This window comes from Sylvia atricapilla, chromosome 3 (assembly GCF_009819655.1).
Source record: "Sylvia atricapilla isolate bSylAtr1 chromosome 3, bSylAtr1.pri, whole genome shotgun sequence".
Lineage (NCBI taxonomy): Eukaryota > Metazoa > Chordata > Aves > Passeriformes > Sylviidae > Sylvia > Sylvia atricapilla.
The window spans coordinates 84503255-84522186 of NC_089142.1; the positions used below are offsets into that span (position 1 = coordinate 84503255).

The 18932-nt window shown below is 40.8% G+C and overlaps 1 protein-coding gene across 3 annotated transcripts in view; it reads left to right on the forward strand.

Moving 5' to 3' along the window:
• The window catches only part of DAAM2 (dishevelled associated activator of morphogenesis 2), a 183703-nt gene that overhangs the window by 57586 nt on the left and 107185 nt on the right, over positions 1–18932 (forward strand). For all 3 annotated transcript variants that reach the window (XM_066316031.1, XM_066316030.1, XM_066316032.1), the window contains exon 2: positions 5400–5602. In XM_066316031.1, coding sequence (XP_066172128.1) covers positions 5429–5602 — 174 coding nt within the window. In that variant the 5' untranslated portion in view covers positions 5400–5428. The remainder of the gene's footprint in view (positions 1–5399; positions 5603–18932) is intronic.

Here is an 18932-nt window from a genome sequence, read left to right on the forward strand (position 1 = left end):
TGAGATGTAGTGGATTTGTGGGTATTAACTGGCTAACATTAGTGGTCATTAGTCACCCAGCACATCCTTAGCATCCTTAAAGTATTAAAGAGATTTTTGACAGACACGTTGCAGTAAGTAGGTTCATGGATATAGTTACACCTGACACCCTTCAAATAGTCCTTGCCTTTTCTCTTATCTCAGGATTTATTTCTGAGGCAAATAAATAAGTAAAAATGAAATAAATATTGATATATATATAAAATAGGAGAAAAATCTTTAAGGTCTGTGGAATGCTTTTGTGAAATGAAATTATCAACCATCTCAATTTTAATGGGAAGGTGTGTAAAACAAACCAGAAGTGAGTTTCTGGACTGTCTTGCAAAGCCCTTATAAACACCAAGAGCTCTGTGCTCTTGTTTCAGTGTGTTGGGGGAAGGAAAATCCATGAACTGCATGGCATTATTTGAGCTGCCCCCCCTCCTGGGGTGGAAACTGTTAAGTGTGGGCCACAGCTGATTGGGATTCAGTAGCCATTGTTGCACAGGACCGTGTTCGTTTCCAGATCACATCCAGTGATCTGTTGATTTCTTTGGGTCTGATGCTTTCCTGTCCAACAGAGCAGGCAGCTGTCCATGGATCTTCAGGAAACTTCCCTGAAAAATAAGGTTTTAACTTTGTGCATTTTAAGTGGTTGGGGTTTTTGTTGCTGTTTTGTGTGCTGGAGATCAGGAGGCTCCTTAGTATGGTGATAAATCCAAACCAAAAGAGTTGGGTTATTATTACACATGCAACAAATGGATTGTTTGTCTGCTTCCTTTCCCCATCCCCCATGCTGCAATTGCCATATAGTGCATCTGACATCTGTCCCATTACATGTGACATACATGGAAATTCCTGTAGTAATTAAATCATGCCACAAGGCTCATCATTTCACCATCTGTGTACTGAAGAAGCAACTTGGTCCAGGGAATGGAGCACAGGATCAGTACAAAGCTCTTTCCCTTTATCCAGTGTCTACATTCAGGCAGTTTTGAGCATGGTGCTTATTTTCTCCATTTCGTCATCAATAAGTGATGATTTAGGGATCTGTTTTAATACCAGAAAGTTCTCATGGTTTATTACTTAATAGTTGAATAATACAGAGTTTTAAGTTGGATTTGGGGGTTGTGGGTGAGTTGGTTTGTGCTCTAAACCAGTCTGAATTCAGATTTCTTTCTACATCAGTGATCACACATTACTTGTGTTTTATCCTGCCACAGACAGAGATAAGATAAATTACAGGGAAATGGCAATTATTAACTTTAATTCCTTTTCTGTTAGCATAAGCTCGTGTGGGCAGTGATTCTTCATTATACATTTACTCCCATACTCCCTGCTCAGGTGAGAGCTATGGCTACATCCACTGGCATCGTGTGTCTGTTGATGATCAGTAGAGTTAAAGCTCTGAAAGTGTTTACCATTAATACTTTCTTATGTTGTGAACCGTCTTTGCATGACTGTGTGTGTTTAGTTACCCACTGAGTTATCTTTCTTCCCTTTTTCCAAAGGTGATGATACAAAAGTAATTTTCTCTATATTAGTTACACTTAGGCTCTGCCATGAAGTGTGTTGAAGGACAGAACAGTGAGATAAATTCTACAATAATCAGCTCTCTTGCACAGGAGAGCTGCTGGCAGAGCATTTGTTTCAGTCGTCTTACTGTTAGTGGAACATTGCTTATTTATCATATGTTTGCGTGAAAATTACAATGTCTGAGATGAGAATGAAGAGAAGAGTGAGGTTTACAAACCAATTTAGAAAGAAATTGAAAGAGGATCCTCTTGTGCTGCTAGCATGGATCTGATCCCATGTGGCTAAAACTTCTGATAAGGTTGGAAAAATTGCATTAGCTAAATTATGTTTGGTCACTGGGCCAAGTGGTTTAGAAATGAACACGTACGCCCTGTCAGAGGAAGAGGACGTTGTTATAATTAGACCTTGGGCAAAGTTCCAGGCTGTGACTCCTGACCTGAGCTGAACCACAGATGGGGCTGGGAAGCAGGAGAGGGATTGCTGTGAGGAGCGGGTGTGTGGTTAGCTGTTGAAATGACAGCAACTTGTTTGTGTTGTGCAAAAAGGCAAAACAGTAGAACTGAGAAGAGCTGTGGGAAGGAGTTATGTGTAATAGTGGGATTCTCTCCAGAAGGAGATTTCCTATTGATTCTCACTAGGGGTATATATATAGAAATACATAATTTCATGTCTCATTTTTACTTGTCTGAAGTTGAGAAGCAACAGAACTTTTATTAGAAGAAAACCTCCCACCTTTTGTTATTTTCATAAATTTTAATGTCAGCTTTGCTATCAATTACCACTTAGAAAAATGAAAGTTGCTCTTTTCTTCATTTTCTTTGCTGTCTCCCACCCTCCTCTTTATTTGGAAGCACATATTTCCCAGATTTGATTCTTGACAAGGGAAAGGCAAAAGAGAGAGAAAGGAAAGGAAAAGATTATTAACTTGGAGGTTATTAGAGAATGTTTATTTTGTTGGTCACCAACAAAAATCAAAAAGTTTTAATTAGTTATTAAATAGCATAAACAGTGCAACTTACAGGATTCTGAAGGACATCTACTTAACTGTCAGGCTTAATCTTTAGAGAGAGCGATTGCTCCAACTTAGAAATTTCCTTCCATTCTGTAATACCTGTGCTGGATTCCTCTGTAGCAGTCTTCAATTGTTCTTATTTTGAAAGCATCTAGACACTTCACCTGTCCACACAATTACAGTGTGGAAGCAATGCAGAAGTGTTATTTTACCCCTCTATGTTAGTATGAATTTCATGCCTGCTGCCTATAGATGGATCTGGAAAATGCCAGTGTTATGAGTTGTGTGAAGGGATGATGCTTTGCAAAAGCAAACTGACTGTTCATGTCAGCTCTGCACACTTTTTCAGAGTAGTAAAAATTAAGTAGCCTTGAGTTTCAGAAGTGTGGATCCTAAGGAACTGCAAATTCTGTAAAAAAAAATCACAGTAACAAACATTAGCCTGTGTATTTCTCAGCATTATGGATGAAGAAAGCCTGGAGACTGAAAACCTCTTAGATGAGCTTGCTTAAGATGAAAGCCAAGTAATGAAATTCTGTTCCAGGACAACCTGTGGTAGCCAGACCAGGGCTGTACCTACTCTGTAGAAAATGTTGAGCGTCACGTCCATTCACATAGTACTCAATTCCTGGTAAAGTACCTCTTTGGGCAAAGTTTATACCAGAGTCTTGACCTGAACTCATAAAGCGGGATGTTATGGTCCTATCACTCCAATGGCTCAGCCAGTTTTTCCAAGGAAGATTCATTGTCCATGCCCCAGAGAATGCTGGTCCTTTGATGGTTGGTGAGGAAGCCTTTAGACAGTGGGCTAGAGCTTGGTTACAAATTAATTGATGCAAATGTAGTTGTATTGTATGTAAATCAGGTTTGTCTCATTGAACTGAGTTCCTTTCAAAAGAAAGCTTTGTCAAACTAATTGGTTTTAATCTCAGTCATGACCAGATTGCCATAAAGGGCATTGCACTTGGAATAATAATACTTGAGAGGATGGTCTGTAGCATACAAGTTTCATTTCCGAGGTTCCATTGTGAAATCTTTTAGCAACTGACTCTTCAGTGTCCACTACTGAGAGGAAACAGAAATTGCCACGTGTATCATTGTGATAAATTTGGGAGCATTTTGGTTTTGCTGACTGAAGCTGTGTCAAAGACCAGTTCAGTTTTAAGTTGACCTTTGGCATCTCCTAGTGAGAACCCAATGTTTTTATGAATGGGCTTTTGAACCCATCAACATCCTGCCCCAGTGAATCCTGCTGGGACATACCACCCCTTGCAGAGCTGGCATGGAGAGCAAAGCAAAGTGGGCATGCTAGAAGACAGTACTTTTTACCAGCTTGCTTTCCTTTCAGCTACATGAGGGTGGCAGCTGATGCCCCTCCAATGCATAAGAGAATGTGCTAGATAAATTAATTCCAGCACAGAGCAGAGCAGCTAATTCCTGCCAAGCACATAGTGCCATAAGGGTAGAGGTTTGGGTGGTTTGGGCATTTTTTTGGTTTTTGTTTGTTGCTTAGGTTTTTCTTAAGCAAGCATGCCAATTTCTGCACAAAACATCCCTGGAGAGCTGCCTGTGCTCTGTATGTGAAGTCCCACTATGCAACTGCTGTCCTGAAGGTGCTTTTCCTTGCACAGCTACTCAGTCTCTATGAAAGCTCAAAGCAGCCTTGTTCTGGCAACCAAACAGACCTAAGCATTGTAGGGCAGGTTAGGGCAGCAGCTGCTCTGATGACAAAGCTCAGCTGTGTTGCTGATACAGCATCCAACATCCTGTGGTTTGGTTCACCTGCCACCTCCCTCCTGCTCCCCTGCCCTGTGCTCAGGGAGACCAGCTTCACAACAAGCTTTAATTATTTTCTCTCTAAGGACATGGCTTATTCTGCAGATTAGGTGAAAAAGTGAAGTCCTTAAAAATATAACACAAATAAGCCCTGAGCTGTCAAACAACAAGTCCCTTAAAAGGGCAAAATATGTGGCTCTCTGTGCACTGCACAGATCCCTCCTCTCAAACTGCTGGCAGGAGACTTCCTGTTTGGATGGGCTGCTCACAAACGGTGTTGTGTGGTAGTGAAATCAGTCACTTCCCAGCTTCTCCTTTAGGCCTCCTTCTGCCTCCCTTTATACCCCTGATACCAAAGCCCCTCAAGCTAGGATCCCATCAAGATGAGATCTGGCAGCTCAAATGTAAATCTGAAGGCATGCATTAGCACTGTGCTGTTTCTTCACTGAATGCATAAAGCAGCCCAAGCTATTTATATATGCTTGAAATTGGGTCCTCCAGTGATAGTCCTGGCTGTGAAGCAGTAAGTGAATGGTGGTCTGGCTCCACAGTTGTGGGAGATTGATGTCTGCTTCTTTGTTTCATTGTTCATTTTATTTCGATCAAACGGGATACCTTTGGAAGATTCTTCCATGTGTTCTGGGTAGATTCTCCCATACATGCTTTTTTCCTTCTGATAGTTCCCTTCCTTTATTGTAGTAGTGACAGGAAGACCAATACCAGCATTCTGTGGTAGCATTCAGCCTTGGCTACTGAGCATTACTGATGAGTCTACCTGCTGGGAAATTCCACACTGAGTTTGTAAAACCTTTTCAGAAAAACTGGGAGAAGTGATCATACACTGGCATGGAAGAACACGTTAGTACCATACGAAGGCCTGGCTACCTTATCTAGCTTGAGTGTTTATTTTGCTCTTTTGGGTATCAGATCCTTCTGTCCTCTTTCATCAATTACTCTGGTGACAGCCACTGTAACTGCACAGAGCTGCACAGATTCAACAGTCTTTTTTTGTCATCTAACGTCTGCTGGTTTTTTTGTTGTTTTTTTTTTCCTGCAGAACATGATCAGAAGATAGCACCATACACCATGATCATGGCCCCCCGGAAGAGGAATCGTCATGCGTTGGGGTTTCTTTGTTGTTTTGGAGGTAGCGACCTCCCTGAAATCAACCTCAAGGACAATAATCCCCTCCAATTCCTTGAGTTTTCTGTCCCAATCCCGCCAGCAGAAGAGCTCAATGCCAGATTTGCCGAACTTGTGGTAAGTTTCTACTGACAGATTGATGTATTTATGAGGTGGATGAACTCTTCCCTTTAACGGAGTAAGAGAACTTAAGGGATTTAGAGAGCTTTGATTGAAGCTTTTAAAACAACCTTGTGACTCTTTTATGACTAGTTACTTGGTAAGAGAAAGGTGGCAAGCAACAGGATGGATGATTGTGGCACTGAGTTTAAGTACAGCAAAATGTTTAAGTGTGCTTATTTATTCTCATAGCGCTATGTAGGATTTGGCATATTAGAAGGAACCTCTCAAGTTCTCTAGAGAGAGCTGACAGTCAGTTTCTTGTTTAAAACTTTTGGATAAAATCTGCTTGTATAATGTAATGCAGTGGAAAATCTTATGGTTTGCAGATCTATAAAATGAGGACTATTTGGTTTTGTTGATGAGTAGCATTCTGCTGGTGAGGTATACGAATCAGGTGACCATGCTAATTATGTTTCATCACACAGCCGCCTTTGAACCATGGAATAGTGCTGTTGCAGCAACAGCCATAAACAGGAAGAGAAGGAATTATTTCAGATGAACTTTGTTGTTTGCTTTTGTGGTAAATGTTGCAGACTCCAGGAGCCAGACACTTGCTTTTCATGCCTGGCATCAAATGACTTCACTGTCTTTGTCTTCTTGTTCAGCTTGAATGCAAAACACAGGCAGAGGTCATAGGATGGGTTGTTTTGCAAACTGTGTCGTAAAGATGATGTCTGTTTGATGTAGCTGATTAGGTTTCTCATTACCATTCTGAGATTGCAGCTTATATAAACGGAGATATCTGTAAGTCTGTATATCCCTGAGGAGTGCAACTGAGGTGAGGAATAGAACAGAAAATACTGGATCTTAGCATTAGAGGTATTTGCCAGTAGTCTTTCTGTTACATTTATAACATTAGCCCAATAAATTCTTGTCCATGACCATAGCTTTGAAATGCTATAGCAATGAAATGAACCATGTAATTTGCATATGCAGTTGAAGGTTTGTGTATGGGCAACTGTACCATGTCATATTAAATACAGTAGCTGTAGTTTGGCAGATCAGTGATCTGACAACCTAGCCTGGGCTTCAGGTTCAAGATGGGGTCCCAAAAAGATGGCTAGAGAAAAATATAAGGTGTTGGAGACTGTAAGGTGTGGCCATAGGGTGGTCTTTTCCAGGATACTCTCCAACCCTCTAACAGTTTTCAGCTGAAGGACTTCCTCAGTCAAAAGTTGCATTCTGTGTACATAGTAAATTGGTATGGATTTCTTTTACATTAACTTTGCACTTCTCCAGCGCCTATTAGCATTTTTAGTATTCTGTGGCAGGGGCATAGAAAGGAGTCAATAGGATTTGCAGCTGTTTCGGGAAGAATAATGTGTGCAGCAAAGAGTCTACTTACTTTGAACTAATTTGAAAATGGGTAATCTCCTCTTATGAAAATACTTCACAAAATTCAGATCTATATTTAGATCAGTTTTCTTTTTGTGTGAGACTTCTTGAGTTCCTCTTAGAAAATGCAGCTGTCTGACTGGAGAATTCCACATGGTGACAGGTATCTCCCAAGAGTAAGAGTGTAACTTGTAATCTGCTCTGCTGACAGTTTATTTCTGGATGCCGCTTGACTGTTGGTTTTCAGATGCAAAGCTTGAACTGCTGTATCAAAGTTCATCTTTGTCCAGTACCAAGATCCATTGAAGCATTCAATCTAGCCTTCCTGGAGATGTCATCCACAGATGTTTTGCTCCTGACCTTGGCTTGCTGAACCTTGAACTTGTTTACCTTCGTGTCATAGTGAAAGACCTGCTTGAGTTGCTGCTGAGCTTTTGCTTACTGAGAAGGGTATCAGTTTTATGAGGAGTTTGAGAGTTTGTGGTAGTATTAATGATGCTTTTAACTTCTAGTTTTATGTCTGGCAAATACTGGTGTTCCATGTGCTTGCTTGTCGCAAAGCAGCTCACAGCTGCCTTATGGAAGTTTATTAAAAAGTATAATTTATAATGTTTCTGGTACAAAATTTACTGACAAGTATATGTGATGATCTGTAAAAATTTTTGGCCCCAGTAGTTTGAGAGTTGTTGGTTTATGCTATAACTTATTAAATGTGCTGACAGCTTGTAACTGGCATATGCATTTCAAACAAATGAAGCCATTGAAATGAAAACAGATCATATTCAGTTCTTACGTTTAATGATAGCACCCCAGCCATCATTGCACAAGAAGTAAGCCAGGAGAGAAAATTGCTATTTTTCAGGAAGGTAATGGTGTACATCACACATTTTTAAAAAGCAGCCAGATAGGATGGCAATGCATGTCCATAGGAGTTCCTGATTAGACAGGTAACATGAGAGTAGTTGAAGGCTTTACGTGCGAGAGAACCTGAGCTGGAAACTGGGCTGGCAAAATACAGACTTTGCCTAGAAGGGCTAGTTTGTCCACAGGTCTGGGTTAATGCACGTTCTGTGAGACACTTAAATAAAACAGGCTACATCTGTATTGACAGCTCAGATGAGATTTTAATTGGATTAGAAAGATTCAGTCTGTAAATGCACCAGTGTAAATCAGCGACCTGGAAGTGCCTGAGAGAGCTCTGTGCTGTGTGCTAGCTCCCTGCTGCTTATCCGTTAGGGTCTAGTCTGGGTGCACTTGTACTATATAAAAACCAGATTTGAGTGTAAAGCCTTTTGACCCAAATCCCCAAGTGAAATGATGACACCAACATCATCTGAGATCTGTAGTGAGAAGAGCATTTGTGTTAGCTCCCTGAAGCAGGCCCAGGGGGTATAGCAGCATCTTGCCATCTGCTCTGCAAAGGGTATAATGAAACATTGGTGTGGTTGAATGAATTTTTAAAAGCCTGATTTTTTTTTTTCCCTTGTTGTAGTTAAAATCTGGGGCATTTTCCCATAGAGGAGTTAATGACAAGAAAAGCTGAGCATGGCTGTGCTGGAGAAGTCTCCCTTGTGATGAATTTTCCAATCCAGTAAATATTCAGTATGTTTCTACCTCCCTTTCTGAGGAAAACTGCATTTTGAGGACCAGGAACATGTTTTCTGCTGCTGTTGTTGTGCTGCTTAAACTAGTACCATGCAAAAGGAGTTTGGAAATGTCCATTTTTCAAGAGGAAGAAATTAGGAATGCATTGGGATTCTTTATTTGTGACAGGCTTACATGACCCATTCCAGGCTTTCAAACTTGCTTCTGTAGTCTTTAGACTGAGGCAGATAGACGTGTGAGCTGCTCTGTTTGGGAGATGTACCCAGACCCTCCAGCTGTGTAATGGCAGCTGCCTGGCTGGACTCAGAGCAAGGCAGTGACTGTGATGTGATAAGCTGATGCTGGTTTCAGCTGAAACACTGCTCTCATTGCCACTCAACCAGAAAAACAATTCTAGGATGAATCCTAGCCTTATGTGTTACTTGAAGCTGGATGCTCTGTTTATGCCTTGTCTGATCAATTAGAAAATTAAAACATAAAGAGTTCCTCCTGATAAGTCCTAAATACCATCTTGATTTATTACATTGGGAACATGTGCAGAGAATAGGTCTGAATGAAGATGATTGCTTATGGTGATTTGGAATGATTTGGCTAAGACAGGAGATGATGTACCAGCTCTCAGGCCATCTGCTGGTAGCGACTGCCTTGGGATTAATGCAGCGGTAACAGTACAGTTAAGTCCTTACCAAAGTCTAGATGCACAAAATACAAACCAAACAAAAATATTTGGGACCAAAAGTTTCGCCCTCCAAAGGCTGCTTTTGTGAAAGAGGACAGAACAGCTGGCTTTAGCATATTCCCTTCAAGGAACAAGCAGAGAGAGGTTCTCTAGGCAGCAGGGTGTGTGGACTGGTCCTGTACCTTGCAAATGGTAAAATTTGCCCTACCTGACCGTTGAGGCCGGTGTGACCAGCATCACTTCTGCTTCCATACTGCTATGTAGTGGTAAAGTACTGCTGCAGATGGTGGTCTCTTGGCAGGCTCCAAAACAGTTTTGTGCCTGCTGGCAAAAGTATTTGTGCTAGACACTTGTTTTTCCTTGTACAGATTTATTGACTGAACAGAAGGATCTGGAAGAACTATTGTAAGTCAAAGAGAAATAACTTTTTTTCATGGAACAGTTTATCCATGTCCTTGTTCATATTTGTTAGCAGCAGCGTATTCTTGTCACAGTGGATTCTGATACCCTCTGCTCATTTTTGGAAACCTGGACTCTTCTTGGTGGTTAAAGGTGGCGTGCTGCTTGACACTAAAGATTTTGCCATCTAGATCTCTTATAACAGCAGCCTGATGCCAGATTGGAACTCAAACCGTATCAAGAAGGGTGACTTAAATGCTGTCAATTCAGAAAAACAGAAAAATGCAAAGAATGCTAGCACAGAGGAAAGAGCAGTGTGAAAAGCTATTGCTTTTGTTGTTTCTGTTTTGTTAGTGACTGTGAGATGGTCATGGTATTTGAGAAGGTGGAGTGTAAGATTCTCTACTTTAAGATGCAATGTCCTTGGCGAAGAAATGGAATTGTCTTTTGAGTTTGCATTTTCAAAGTTGATAGTATTGCTATATCCTCCAAATTTGAAAGAGTAACCTTCAGCACATTAGAGTCTTATGCTGGGGAAGATTTGAGAAATGTTTACTGTTATACTTCTGTGGTCTTTTCTGCCCTTGAAGCACTCGCATTTAGCTCAGGTGGGTTATTGACTGTCATTCCCTGTCATGGTTTCTCTTATGTTGCATTTGAATTTGTTTCACTTTCAGTTTGGGAGGTTTTTTTGGTTTTGTTTTTGATTTTTTTTAATATTTTTTTTTCTCTGAGTCCCTAGGGAAGGGGCTTTGTTGACTTTCTGGGTTCACAAAGACTCTTTGTCCATATTGCTATTTACCATCTTCACAGGCCTTTCCAGAACAAAACACAAAAGGTACTTCTGGCATAAAATCTAAAGGTACATTATTTACAGTCAAGGAGCAGCATAAATACTTATGAACTCTCTATTTTGGAAAAATTTAGAATTATCCACCATCTGTTGGGCCTGCCTTTAAACTACTTCTCATCCATTGAATTGTTGAGAGAAGTAGTTTGCTGCTCAGGTGAGGCAGCCTACACTTCTCTCTCTCTACCTCTCCAGATCTCGCATTCTGATCCTATTGCAAACCTCCAGATTTTGTAGAGAAGATGCATATGGAACTGCTCTATATTCCCAAACAGTAAGACCACTGGAAATCAAGCCCATATTTTCTCTAATATTGCCTGAGTGCAATTAAATGAAGATGGAAGCAATTGGTGAATCAAGGTCTCTGTCCTTCCCTCAGCCCATTCTGGGAACCATGACTGAAACTGTAAGCTTGGAATCTGCAGTGCTCTGCAACAGTGACCACAAGAACATGGAACTGCGTCCCTTCTTGACACAACCCTAAATTCAACTCTTATTCTTTCATCTCATCATCTCATCACCTCTGATTTAATTACATTTAGTCATGTCTGCCACACTATCAAAGTTGGCTCACTTTCTGAATTAAAGATGAACTAGCCAAGGTATTTAGCTGGAAAAAAATGGTGGTGAACTAATCCCTTCCTAAGTAAATCAGTGTCTTCATCTTCTGAAATAGAACTATGGAAGTAGTGTGAAGTTTGCTCCTGTTCTGTATGTTACTGTGCTCTCTTGATTTCTCAACACACCAGGCTAGCATTTGTGAGCACTTTAGTGCCAGAATGCTGAAAGGAGTTGATTAGTGTTCTCTGAAAACATGAACCATCCACATAATTAATTGTGCTAATTGTCTCAGCACTGAGGCAAAGGAACAGTGAGGTCACCATAGATGTGCTGGTATTAGCATTGGATGAAGTGACCAGTAGCATAAAGTTTGGGAAGATTCTAATCTTTGCTTACTCTGTGAAATCTCTCCACATCTGTTCCTTCTCTGCCTTTAAAAGAGAGTAAAATTCTTTGATTATTGTCTTGTTTCCCAGAGGAGAGAAAGTTGAGAAAAAGAAGGAAAAGAGTTTTATATTGAAAGAAAGAAAGGTGTAGCATAGAAGTATCTGAAAATTTGTCTATTTGTTTCATCAAAGGAAGCAAAGCCATTTCTGAGCAAGGCATCAGTTTGGCACTGGATAACATACCTTCAGCAGCTACAAGGAGATGAGATCCAAACCTAAATAACTGTAGTAGTGGCTTCCACAGCAAACAGCTGACTTCGGAGTAGCAAGTCCCCTTCATGCCTAGTTCTCCCTTGCAGACCCTTTAGTGTAATGGACACAACATAAAGCTCAGATGAAAACTAGGCTTCACCACATTGAGTAAGTCCTCCCTTATATTACCAGTCCTGCTCACGCTTGCCAAGTCCTAACTGTGGCAGTTTGTGAGGTCTCTTTTTTGGCTCTGCAACCTGCAAGAGTATTTATGTGGTAAAAAGTACAAGAAATGCTTTCACTGTGACCTTTCATGTGACTATAGACAATATATGTCAATGTATGTAGGAACAAGAGGACATCAGCTGTGTTTCTATGTGTTTGCTGCTGGGCTTGAAGAAAAAATTCCCTATTTCTCCTCCAGCTCTCTTGTAATATTTCTGGGAAACAGAGATGCAGAGTTCCTATTCTGTCTCTTGGCTCTCAGTATGGAGCAACACCTTTCCAGAAATATATCCTCTATGTCTGAAGCTTACTTAAGTCCTTTGTTTCTCACTGAAAGGTTGTGACTTAGAAAGACATGCATGTTAGGTCCTTGATTCAACCCCCAAACATTTGTCATGTGTATTGACTGATAACTGGATTTACTCTCATTTAAATTCAGGCATGTTACCAAGGTCTAAGTGTTTAATTTCAAATTATTAGTCTTTTGAGTCATTCTGTCCTAATGCTGGATTAATTTGAATACAGAGATTTACCTTCTGTGTCACTTGCCCCACATGTAAATCATCATTTCAGACTATACCTGTTACCAGCGTGCAACTTAGAGTTGTTGCTAAATGCAAATTTCTATGCAACCATAATTTAAAAGTCCCTCTATTCTGTTTTGCCCATAAGAGGAAGTTATTTAATTCCCTGTGCCCATCCTTCATCCCTTCTGATATTCTCTGTAATTAATTAACCTACCTAATCTGTCAGGAAGTGTAATGCCAAATGCAACCGACAGCTGGAGAGGTCCTTCATTTTTATTTGTATTTTATGAGCTCTGACTTCAGCAAACTAGGAGGCTTTGGTCAGTGGAGACTCCCTGCCCCAATTATTACTTCCTTTCTTGCACTTAATGAGGATGAACCAGTTGAGATTGTAAGAAAATGCTGCTGATGAGATCAAGGCAGAATTTTCCAGACAAGAGTCTCCTTTCCAGGAAGAAGCCTTGGCATTGCCCTCTGAATAGAAGGTGCCGTATCTGAAAGCAGAAAAAACCCAAAAGTCTGAGGCAGCAAATCACTTTCTCCACTGATGGTGGCCAGGCCAAAAAAACTTCCTTTTCTCTTGGATTAGTTTATAGTTGTCACATCAATATTTTTCTTGCACTCAGATGCACTTGTCTTCCTTCTATTATAATAATGACAAAAGAACTGAGTGGTTTAAAATTTCTGAAGCAGAGGGTGCTGAGGCTCAAGAGGCAAAAGCTCTTCATGGTATCAAAGTCTGTCTAGTTATGCACAGAATTCCATTATGTCCAGCATAGTCCAAAATTGGGATACTCAGGATTCCTCTTTTCTTTTCCAATTTTCCACACAGATGATATGTTTCTTCTTTTTCTTCCTGCTCTACAGAGAAGCTTTTTCATAATTTTTGGTCTGCTTTACATGTGTCCCATTTGCAATACCTGTGCACAAGTCCCTGATTTTAATGCACATATCACTACAAGACACTTTCTATAGTTATTCAAGTCCAAATCCAGAAGTATTGCATTTTAGGCTTTGTGGCAGAGACAGCTTCCCCTTTGCCCTCACCTACATATGGATTCCTGTGATAAGAGCAGGCTTATGGCCCTGAGTGCAGCACCAGCACTCTCACTTTAGGCTCCCTTGCAGTAGGTGCAGCTAGCTGGCAGCTCCCTGACCAGCTGTGTAGGAAGCAGCAGTCACTGTGCTGCAAGTGTGAGAGACACAGATGCTGGGAGAGAAGCATGAGATGGGAGCCAGGTCTCACACTCCATGTCTGAGAATCAATAGGGTTGTGTAAACAAGTGTAAATCCAGACCTGGTCTTACCTGCGAGATTTTGGGTGTGAAGGAGCTGGGGGTGTTACCAAAGTACCTGTTCATTTTTAAAGATTTTTTTTTTTACGGGCATACGCTGTGTTTTAAATCTTGTTGCTTTACTATAAAGCTTATGGACAGATGTACCCTATGGTAACCAGATCAGTTTCACTGAAGGCAGTATTGAAGTTACATCATTCTCCATTGACTGAAATTTGGCCTGTGTGGTATTTTCTGTGTCTGTGGTGGTTGTTGGCTTCTAAATATCCCAAGAAGAGCATACTGTCTGCCTTTCTGAAAAGTGGGAAGGGTCGTGGTCATGGTTGGAATACTTGAAGGAAACATCTGAGTGTGCTTTGAGAATGATTTACTTACAGTAGAAACGTGAAACACCTGAGGAAGCTCTCACAGGACTACATATTTTTAAAAGGGCAGTGCTGTTGTTCCATTGGAACATGCAGGGAAATGCATGCAGTATATCTAGGGCAAAAGAGGAGAGGTACTGGATTTTGGGAGCACAATAGATACGTAGCTTAGGATATAGAAGGAGGGGAAAGAACAGATCTAGCACTAGAGGATGGAAGTGCTAAGTTGTCAATCTTGTGTGTTCCCTCTATTGAATGCTTGGGAGCATCCTAAATCATGATATCCTAAACCCTGAAACCATGGATATAGGGTGGATATGCTTAATGTTCAGAAATCTTGTGTCTATGTGTTTCTCACACCTTTATCGACTGATTTGCTAATGCTATCGTGTTTTGGCATAGCTACAGCTATTACACAGCATAAAATATAAAGAAAAAAAATAACATAAAGCTCTTTGGCCTTTTTACTTAGTAAGGCATAATGAATATTTGAACAGTTTTTGTGTTCCACTATGGCTATAACAAAGTGTCAGCTTTCTGGATTCAGCCTGAAGGCTGCTGAAGTGATAAATATCATCTTGTCATTGAGATGATACTGATAGTAGGAGTCATATATTCTAGCTGGAAGGATCGAATTAACTTCTCTCTCTTCCATCTTTCTGGGACTTTTCCAGCTATACTTTGATGGATATAGAATAGACAATTTTCTACCCTCCTCCGAGAGTTGTAGCAGCATTCTCACATATTTCCTGCCACTTTGCCTGTGACTTAGAGAGGGGGCTCTCTTCAGTAGAAATAGCATAAACAGCAGCAGTAGAGAGATGTCCTATTGTCAGAACATTTTTGGAATGGGTTCTCTGAGTATGATTTCTGCCCTTCTGCAGTTTCTATCCTTTGATTCTCTTTATTAGTGGCTTATGTTTTTCAGAGTTGTGTTTGATGGCTTTGAAATCTATTATTAGGACCTCATCCCTCACCTTCTGGAGAGGATATTTGAATTCTAGGTTTGGTCTGGTAAGGAAAGTGAGAGATTCTTATAAATCAGATAAGAAAGTAATATTGGATGAGAAGGTGCCACCCAGAAATGCATCTGTGAGAAATAACAAGAGGATTTGTGTTGCAAAGACCATGTTGACCAGGTTGTAACTGGACAGATTGTGATAAGGAAAAGCGACTTCCAAAAGTGTTGGAGAAAAAGACACAACAAATGAAGTAGCCCTGGTGCTGAAAGGAGAGTGAAGACTGATTGCAAAGATGGAGGTGATATGGAAGGAATGCTAGGCCAAGATGGCCTTTTGGCTGTACTTTTTGAGTGAATGCGTGGTGATGAAGGGATTTTGAATGACAGATGTCTATTTCTTCTGCAGCTTATAGAGGAAGGGCCAGATCTGAGATGGTGTAGGAGGTATGTTTTGATACTTGGCCTGATGTCAGCAAGAAAGGGGAAGCCAGATCCCTCTGACAATGAAGACCTTATAAATTTTTAATAATTTTTAATAATCCCTTACCTGTGGCTGGGGTTTGAGAGGAAGTGTTCACAAAATAAGATAAGTGAATGGAGAAGAAGATAACTATCATGAAGTATCATCATTAGCTGTCTAATATGTTGACTAAGATTAGTTTCTATAGTAGCTGCTCACCTAGTAGCAATTTATGTCAGATATAATCATGGCTCAGATAGTGTATCAAACAGCCTGAAGGTAGTGGGGGGAAAGGGTTTGTAATTATTGCATGTCTGTGTGCCCTTCTATAGGTGATTTTATCTTTGAACACTACTCAAGGTTGTTTGTTACCGAGGGGACCTGTTAAGCTGATTTGGGATTGCACTTCCACTGTTGGAGGCAAATGGGCTCTTCCTTGGCTGGTGTGCAAGGCGGCAAAGCAGGGAGCACAAGGTGCTACAGGTGAGGTGGATGGAGTAGCACCTTTTTAGGACAGACTATTTTCAGGTTAGCAGTTTCCTGGCACCTTCCTCCACACTAGGTAACTAGAAGCTTTTGGTGCCACTAAATACAGCTGAGGTCCTTCTGTTCATCCTTCAGCACCAGGTGGGAGCAGCATATGGAAAGCAAGTGTCAGAAGGTGCTTTTTCTGTCACTAGTCACACCAGACTGCCTCCACAGCTGCTCTGTTTTGATGTTTTTTATCCTTAGGAAGCACAGACAGGTGCCTTCCACCTGGCACTGTAACAGCACTGATCCAGAGCTTTGAACATCAGGTACCTCGTTGTCTGTAATCTTGATGGGAGGAAAACTTTTCAAGAACATTGCATTTTCCTTGCTCTAAAAATTTACACAACTAAATTCACGCATTTGTGAGGTTTCTTCCCTTGTGTGAAGCAGGGAACAATAATGCTTCTTAGGCCAGTTTGAATATATAATTGTAGCCAAATTGAAAAGGTGAAAAGCCGAAAAAATTAAGCATGTGTAGATTATAGGCAGTACAGGAGTCTTCCAGTGGCAGATGTATTGTATTTGAAGAACTTGGGAGCAGATCTCTATTACTGCCTCCTGTCATAGACATTGCCCTGCTCTTATTTACTTCTTCTCTTTTTAGGGAGAATCTGACGCAAGAGCCTATTGCCTTCCTGTAGACCCAGTGGTATATGCAAAAAAGCCCTAGTCAACATTTGTATATTCTATGCACTTCTACATTAAAAACACTTCTGGGTGTATTTTAATTTTGCAGTTTCCCATCATTTGTAGACCACATAAAAGGAAAGACTGCCCACACTTAACAACCTTCAGAAACGGGTAGCAGTGTGCACAACAGTGTTATGCAATAGCTTACTAGGTGGAGGCTTGAAGAATAACTTCTCCAAAGGAAATTACAAGGGGAAAGCAGATTGCAGCTTTGTAGTTTGGAAGGTGTCCAGGGAGATCCCTGAGTCATGGAAAATCCATTGGGATTGCTTTAGTGGCTGTGTTTCAGCATTACATCTTGAACAGAGAGGAACAGCTGCACGAGTTTGTTGGTTGGTGTGAAGTGGTTGGCTTATACATTAATGATGTGTAAGAATTTTGGATTACAAATGCTTAAGATAATAAACGCATTTTTAATTTGTTATTAGGAGACAATGCAATGCACGTGCTCATTCCTCTCATATTCTTTTTTGCTGCATTTTGTGAAAATTTCTGATGATTTCTTTAGTAGAAAGATTGAGAGAAAAACATCTTAGCTGGTGTTTTCTTAAGCCCAGTGATGTCAGTGCAGTAGTTTCTGTTCTGCTTATCAGAATACTTGAGCAATGAGACAGGACAGGGTGTGAGTGAATAACCAAATATACTGTCATGCCTTCAATTCACTGTTTGACTATGGAGATACTCTGTTTATGTGAGGGAAGAGAATTGTGGAATTTCCCTCCTCTTCAACCCAGAGGAGATAACAGAAGCCTCATATGTGGATGATATTCTAGCTGGTCTGGACTGATTAGTAGTAAATACAGATCATCTCTATTTATTGAAGTAGAGGTTAAAAAACTGTGAAAAGGAGACTGATAAACTTCTCAGTCTATTCTATGTCAGAAATCTGTGCTGCAGATTATAGAGCAAGCCACTGTTTGAAGTGGTTAAACTCAGAGGTTTCATCTGTTACGATTTCATAGAGGTTATTTAATTAATATTTTCCACTGGTATAAATCCAGAGTAAATCCACTCAATTTAATGGAGTTTGGGGTATTCTGGTTTCTGGTTTGCACTACCAAATTTGGCCTAATAACTCAGAGGAAGAGAACAACTAAAGCTAGCTTCTGATTTTGCTTTTGTCTGTGTAAACCTGAACTTCTGCCAAAAAATGATGTTGGTTTAGTAGAGTTCCTTTGAGTTTACCCTGTGTATAAGCTTGAGCATGTGTTTCTAAGCTGCACAACCAAAGCTCAACAAGATGTTAATTTTGCTCATTAAATTCTTAACCAACCTCTCAATTCCTCCTGCCCTTTTACGTAATGTTTTATCAGAGATTTAAAGGTCAGCCAAGCTCTGACTTACCCTTGTTTTCCTCTATAGGGGCGTATGGCAAGTAGGATGCACACAAGAGGATAAAGCTGTGAGGGGAGGAGTAGGTGGCACTGACACCCCTGGAAATTCAGCCTGCCTTTGGCACAGCAGCAGCAGTCCCCAGCCCACATTTTGAAGGTTGAGCCAGCAGGACTGTGTTTGGGCAGGAAGCGATCAGAGAGGTGTGTGCCTGTGTGCTTTGGCACAGTCTAGACTGTGAATTGCTCCAGCCTAGGAACCTCCTCTGAACTCATTAGTATTAAAACAGAACAGAGGGGACTTTGTAGGGAGGGAGAGGGTGTGGGAGCCGGAAAGGTAGCAGTTTAGATGGCAGTTTCCTAATAACCTTTCCCACAACTACCTTCCCATACAGGGTCTCAGCTAGAGGACCTTGGCATGAAAAACGAACCCTGGCACAGGGAGGGGGAAGGGAGGGAGGAAATGAGGGGAGGGAAAGGAAATAAGAGATGGAAAATGGGCACTGTGCTGAAACAGCAGATTTTATTTTTATTTAGGTTTATATATACTGATACTAGAAGCTCTGTTTGAAAGGGGCATTTGGTACCATGTATATAATCAGAATGTGGAGGTAAATTTGGTACTTGTACTAGAGGACTTGCAACCTTGTCAGGGTGAAAAAATGTATTGAGGAGAGGTATAACAACTTGAGTTCTGTTTGGCGTTTTCATTTAATTGACTGGATGGTGCAATATGAAGCACATCTATTAGAAAATTATCATCAGTGTGATCCAGAAAACTCCTGGATTGCTTATGCCCTACTGTGCTACCCCTCCAGCACATATCTGAGTGG